At 47.5% G+C, this 6,511-nt stretch overlaps 1 protein-coding gene across 1 annotated transcript; it reads right to left on the bottom strand.

The window, feature by feature from the left end:
- Positions 1 to 1,940: 1,940 nt before the first annotated feature.
- HSBP1 (heat shock factor binding protein 1) lies at positions 1,941 to 6,148 on the bottom strand. The gene is made up of 4 exons (XM_041458836.1): positions 6,056 to 6,148; positions 5,347 to 5,413; positions 4,338 to 4,457; positions 1,941 to 3,293 (listed from the first exon to the last, which is right to left on the bottom strand). The coding sequence occupies exons 1-3, from the start codon at positions 6,098 to 6,100 to the stop codon at positions 4,339 to 4,341; spliced, it is 231 nt and encodes a 76-aa protein (XP_041314770.1). The 5' UTR covers positions 6,101 to 6,148; the 3' UTR covers positions 1,941 to 3,293; position 4,338.
- Between the last annotated feature and the right edge of the window lie 363 nt (positions 6,149 to 6,511).

The raw sequence follows: 6,511 nt of genomic DNA, 5'->3' as shown, positions 1-6,511 counted from the left end.
AGTGCCAAATGTATTTACAGTGTGAAGGACTGAATTCCACGAGCTTTGAGGTCTGGAGGAAGGGCCAGGGAGTGACTCCAGCACTTGCCCAGGGTTTGGAGGACAGGCAGGTGACATCTGATTTCCACAGGAACCTCTGGCAAATCAATTCCCTGTGGCCCAGCCACCTGAGGATGATGCCTAATAAATCCCTGCTTTATTCTTTAGCTCTGTCCAGCCTCTGTTCTAGCTCAGCCTTCCCAAGGTATCAGGGAAGGGATCCAAGGGGACTCCCCTGGGGGTGTTGAGAGAGTAAATCTAGAGGAGGACAGGAAACATCAGCTGGTACAAAGGCTCCCTGCCAAAACCAGACTGCCAGAGGGGCAGGATGGAGTCCAACAATGCCCCTGTCCCACAGCAGGCAGTGACACTTGCCTGGCCCTGAGGGACCTGGGCTCACCCTGTGGCAAGGGAGGCTCCAAAGCTGGCTCTGCCCGGGGTGAGTGTCACAGGTCAGTGTGTCACTGGCTCTCTCCAGCTTCATTAGTGCCTGCACCAGATGCTGTGGGCTGAAAGCTGCAGTCTTATTTACTGTACGTTGTCTTTAGGGCAGAGATTAAATGAAAAATCCTCTTAAGGATATCACAGTTCTGGATTGTTTATCAGTAGGCAGAAGTGTTTAAAACATGCATTTATTAGAATGCTGTTCCTCCGTCCAGAGTTATATTCCTGCTATAAAGACAGGAATTGAGACACCAGAAGAGAAGATACAGCAATGTCAAACTTATTTGCACTACCCAGTGCAAGATACACCAGCCACAGAGGTCCTGTGATATTTGACTTATTTCTCAGTTCTCAGGTCTTAATTCAAAACCAGCACTGCTATTAAAGATTGCCTGCACAATCTGGCTGAAGACTTGCATTAGGTCACTCCTAATTTCTGTCACAGAAAAACACTGATTCTGTTTGCTGTTCCTAATGCAGATCTTTGAAGGAGTCTTGTTTTAGGTTGGAAATGCAAGATGTGGCTGGGGGGTGTGTGTTCTATTTCCATCTGTCAGAGGTGGGCTCTCACTCTGGCAGTGGTGTTCTGTAATACTGCATTTTTATTTTTCCTATTAAAGAACTGTTATTTCTACTCCCATATCTTTGCCTGAGAGTCCTTTCATTTCAAATTTACAACAGTTTGGAGGGAGGGGTTTTACATTCTCCATTTCAGGGGAGGCTCCTGCCTTCCTTAGCCTACACTGGTTTTTCAAACCAAGGCAAGCATCCACAGCTGAAGTGGGGCTCTGAAGGGTCAGAGAGGAAGAGAAGCAGGACTGGGAGAGGATGGTCATGGAAATCCAGAGCACGTGCAGGGAAGAGCAGCTAAAATCAGTGAAGTGTTACATTTATGAGGGAAAAATATCCTGCTGAACAATGACTGGAATCTCTCCAGTGACTGGAAAAATACAGCTGCTTCTTAAAGCTGAAATAATTTTCCTGGAAGTTATTCTGCCAGAATAAACCTGAGGAAATCAGGGCTACTGCTGCTGCACAGGGTACAGGCAAATTCAGCAATGGCCATGGAGGAACACAGCCAGATGAGGACTTATAATATTATACATCACATATAATAAGAGAATGTACACATATAAACATCATACAAAATGATTATCCACTTTAATATGCTTTCCCATATTCTAGTTAATAATTATAATTATAATGATTTATTCATATTTGATTTATTATTATTATTTCTAATTAATCTTTTTCCCATGTTCTAATTAGCTGCTAAAGTCCAGATCTGACAGGGCATGGATCATCACCTTTTTACTATACAGGGCACTCCTGGATTTTAAGACTTTCCTGTGAGCAGCAGCTGTGCCAAAGTCTTTTTATAACTCACAACTAAATATAATCTCCCATACAATTATATATTTATGCTAGATTGTGCTGTAACACACACGACCTATTTGTTACCACATAACAGTTTATTAGATTTTTTTTTTGAAATGACATTACAAAGGACCTAAGGCTGGTATTACAAGTACATATTGATACATTTCTCATGTTCACAAAATTCCCCCGTTATTATGAGCTTTTATTACAGTGAGTTTGGAAAAATGACCTGTCATATTGCCTTCACAGCACCCAAGTGCTAATTTGGTGGCATTTAAGGAGCAGTTGCAGTGGTGCACCTCTAACTGCTGCCTGCCACTAGTGCTTGCTGAAATTTGAAGCTGGAGGAGCATTGCAATGATTGTCAGGAATAGCTGACATTGGTCATTTTCCTTCACAAGTGACACAGTACAGACTCTCCCAAACACACCTTCCATGGCCAAAATGTAACAAATACATCCTCCAGGCCTGAAGATATGGGTATGATTAGAAAAGCAAACCAAAAAAATCAAATATTTTGAAGTTGTTATTCTGAGAGAAGCAAGGCTTTAAAAATCTACCTGGCTTCTCTCCTTTTTTGTTCCTCATGCATCACTGCTTTGCTAGCAAACTCGTGTCCAAGGAGGCAGTGATTCCCACTGAAAACCCCACACAGACATTCCACAACCCCATCCCTGCTCTGTCCATCAATCCAGTTATGGATCAAAGGCAATGCCAGAGGAGATGTTAAAAACCTTCAGTCCCACGGTGAGATTGCTCAGTTAACAGTTCCTTGTCTGCACAGGTGTCACAGCTGGGGGTGGCAGCGGCTGCTCAGTCTCCCATGGTCAATCTGCATCTCCTTGATGCTCCAGGAACACCCAGCTCAGGTAACACCAGCAGTAGCAGAGATGGTTTTGATGTTCAGCGCCTCTTGTTTCCAAAAATCACCTTTATTACATGTATGAAAGACAACACAATCCTCAACTAGTGAGTGCCCGATGCTCAGAGCTAAAATTAATGCAATTAATTAAGTTTCAATCTTGTGCTTCACTCCACAAACTCACGTAGGACAAGGCAAGGTTCCCGTTTGGAGGGAGTCACTAAATGCTGAGCTATCAAACATGAAACATCTACAAAAGTACAGGAAAGAGAAAAAAGTGACTCCACAAAAAAATACACCCAGGAGTTGAGATCCATAAGATCTGTGTTTTGATAACACAACCAAGATCCTCGTTACAAGAATTCAAAAAGTGAAATTACAGTACACAAAATCAAAATAGAAACTACCCTACCCCAACTATACAATGTACATTAGGAATGCAAGCTCTGTAACAATATAAAAATGCTTTCACACACTGGAGTTGCAAAAAGCCATTCTTTAATTCCAAGGATTTGTAGAAAAAAAGAAAAAAGTAATCTTCCATGATTTATCTTGAGTTGCTGGCAACCTGTTGGGGAAAAAATAATAAGAAAGGAGATTACTGAGAATTAAGAGAATCATGCTCATCAGAGATTTTCATTTGTGGGCTTCAGACTAATGGAAACGACACTGAGGGCAACAAAGCCAGGAATAATTTGTGTTTTTAACAAGGTAGCACAGAAACAGATACCTTAACAAGCAAGAACATATCTGTTCCAAACACAGGCCCACTGTAATAGAGGGGCAAGCTGGCAATCAGAAAGGCTGTGAGAATATATGATATAATATTTACTGGAAGGTGAATTGCATTCCTCCAGGGAGCACTGCCCTGGGACATGGATTGCCTCATGCCTGAGTGCCCTCCCACACAGCCAGCTGTGAAGGAGTCACTGCTGCCTGCAAGCTCCCAGATGGCACACAGGACGAATTTACAGCTGAGGGACAGCTACTCCACCTGGCCAGTGTGCTCCAAAGCCTGAGTGCATGGAGAAATCCCTCCTGATGTCCACCCTGAGCCTGCCCTGGCCCAGCCTGAGGCCATTCCCTCTCCTGCTGTTGTTCCCTGGGAGCAGAGCCCAATCCCCCAGCTGTCCCCTCCTAGCAGAGTTGTGCAGAGGCACAAGGGCCCCCCTGAGCTCCTTTTCTCCAACCTGAGCCCCTTCAGCAGCTCCTGGTGCTCCATTCTCCACCCTGGCCATGCTCTCTCTCTCCAGCACAATCTCCCAGACTATCCCCCAAAACAAGGAACCGCTCCCTCTGTGCTACAGTCAGTAATTCCAAATGCCAGGAGGGCCCCCCTGAGCTCCTTTTCTCCAACCTGAGCCCCTTCAGCAGCTCCTAGTGCTCTATTCCCCTCCCTGGCCATGCTCTCTCTCTCCAGCACAATCACCTCTCTATGCAATCCCCTCTGCACGACTCCCAGAGCAGCCCCCAAACCAAGGAACAGCTCCCAAACCAAGGAACAGCTCCCAAACCAAGGAACAGCTCCCTGTGTGTTACAGCCAGCAATTCCAAATGCCCAGGAGTCTGTTCCAAGGCCATTTACTTTAACCCCTGTTGGAAGCCAATTTACTTTAACCCTTGTTGGAAGCCGGGGTCTTGTTCTCCCCCTCGAGCTCCTCCACGCCCGCCTGCATCATGAGGTCGGCGATGTTGCGCTCCAGGTCGTCGATGCGGCAGCTCATGTCATCGACTGCCCGGGGGTCAAGGACAGCACGGGGCCCTGGCAGCCCCAGCAGGGCCCCCTCAGCCCCCCCTGCCAAATGCCTCCTGCCCAGGCTGCTCCGAGCCCAGCCAGCCCGGCCCTGGGCACTGCCAGGGGCAGACACGGCTGTGCCAGGCTCTGAGCACACTCACAGGGACAATTCCTAACTCCTGATATCCCATCTCACCCTGCTCTCTTCACAGGGACAATTCCCAATATCCCATCTCACCCTGCTCTCTTCACAGGGACAATTCCTAATTCCCAATATCCCATCTCACCCTGCTCTCTTCACAGGGACAATTCCTCATTCCCAATATCCCATCTCACCCTGCTCTCTTCACAGGGACAATTCCTCATTCCCAATATCCCATCTCACCCTGCTCTCTTCACAGGGACAATTCCCAATATCCCATCTCACCCTGCTCTCTTCACAGGGACAATTCTGAATTCCCAATATCCCATGTCACCCTTCTCTCTTCATTCTGAGCCCATTCCCCCGCTCCTGGCACTCCAGGCTCATATAACCAGTCCCATTCCCTCTTTCCTCTGGGCTCCCTCCAGGCCACCATTAAACCATCCTGAAATTTGTCTTTTCCAGATGAACAATCCCAGCCTTTCCTCCAGCAGAGCTGCTCCATCCTCTGCTCACCCTGGAGCCTCCTCTGGGCTCTCTGCAGCAGCTCCAGGTCCTTCCTTTCCCAGCCCAGCACTGAAGTGATCACATTCCCCTACAAGTGGGTAACACTGCCTTGGTTTAATTGTTTTTATCCTTTCAGCTTTGAGCAGACACTTATGGCCACTTCAAATTTATCTTACAAACCCCACTGGCCAACAGACACTTGTAATCCTGCCCCCATCTGAGTTTAGAAAAGGATATTTCTTCCAATTATTTGGTCAGACATGGTTTGAAACTTGTCCTGCATTTGCTGGAGCAATGTCTGCACCTAAAAGAAAGGGATAAAGAAGAAATGGTTTGTTTCCTTCAGAGCTGTCACCCGGTCTCATGTCATAACCACACTGTTCTTTCACTGCTGAGCTCAAACCCCTGCAGTATAGTTACACCTAGAGGTAAAAATGCTACTTAAATATATGTATAACCAGGAGAACTGATGCTTACAGAAAACATTTGTAAGATCTACAAACCGCCTGTGCCCCCCAACCACGACCAAACCCAGGCCAGCAGCCTCCATGGGGCTGTCAATCACACGGGGAATTTTGGGGTGTCATTCCCAGACCAACCCCAGGCCAGCAGCCTCCATGGGGCTGTCAATCACACGGGGAATTTTGGGGTGTCATTCCCAGACCAACCCCAGGCCAGCAGCCTCCATGGGGCTGTCAATCACACGGGGAATTTTGGGGTGTCATTCCCAGACCAACCCCAGGCCAGCAGCTCCATGGCCCCGTTAATCGCACGGGGAATTCTGTGGGGTCACGGATCTCTTTGGGATGCGGGCCCCCTCTCCTTCCACCACCTGCCACGGCCAGCGACTCCTCCCACGGAGCAGTCTGCGCCAAGCCCCATCCAGAAGAGGGTTTTCCCTCCTCTCCCGGCTCTCCCAGCCCCTGCAGCCCGGCCCGGGCCTCACCACGGCCGTCAGGTCCTGGACGCTCTTGGGGTCGGTCTCGGCCATGGTCGCTCCGCTGGCGGCTCCACTTCCGGGCCGCGCCCCGCCGCTTCCGCCAGCTCTCGCGAGACCGCTCGCCCCGCGGCATTGTGGGAAATGTAGTCCCACGCCCATCCCGCGGTAGTACGCAGACCGGCACAACAATTAAAGCTTTTCACTGTTTCTACATTTCGGCTGAAAATTGCGTTGTTCTCTTATTAATTAGCCTTCTGTCTTCTTTTGGTTATTGGTGTATGAGCGTGGTGCTAAATCAGTCTGTGTAAAGAGCTTCTCTGCTCTCAGGATTATACATTTTTGTTTGAATGACAGGTGTTGTCTCTGTTTAATATATCTCCATGTTCCTGAAGTCTTCATTTCTTTACACAAAGCAAAATTAATTATTTATTTCCCAGTTTATTATTATTATTATTATTTAAT

The sequence above is a fragment of the Pyrgilauda ruficollis genome, unplaced genomic scaffold, assembly GCF_017590135.1.
Source record: "Pyrgilauda ruficollis isolate IOZ18807 unplaced genomic scaffold, ASM1759013v1 scaffold13, whole genome shotgun sequence".
Taxonomy (NCBI): domain Eukaryota; kingdom Metazoa; phylum Chordata; class Aves; order Passeriformes; family Passeridae; genus Pyrgilauda; species Pyrgilauda ruficollis.
Note: the sequence above shows the minus strand (reverse complement) of the source record. Positions and strands in the feature narration are given on the sequence as shown.

Bases quoted from the DNA above. Each gene is read 5' to 3' on its own strand.
- HSBP1 (XM_041458836.1), bottom strand. From the start codon at position 6,100: ATGGCCGAGACCGACCCCAAGAGCGTCCAGGACCTGACGGCCGTG. The intron at 5,414-6,055 runs GTGAGGCCCGGG...CCTTTCTTTTAG, and splicing joins TCCAGGACCTGACGGCCGTG to GTGCAGACATTGCTCCAGCA. The intron at 4,458-5,346 runs ATATCCTTTTCT...ACCCCCGGGCAG, and splicing joins TGACCAAATAATTGGAAGAA to TCGATGACATGAGCTGCCGC.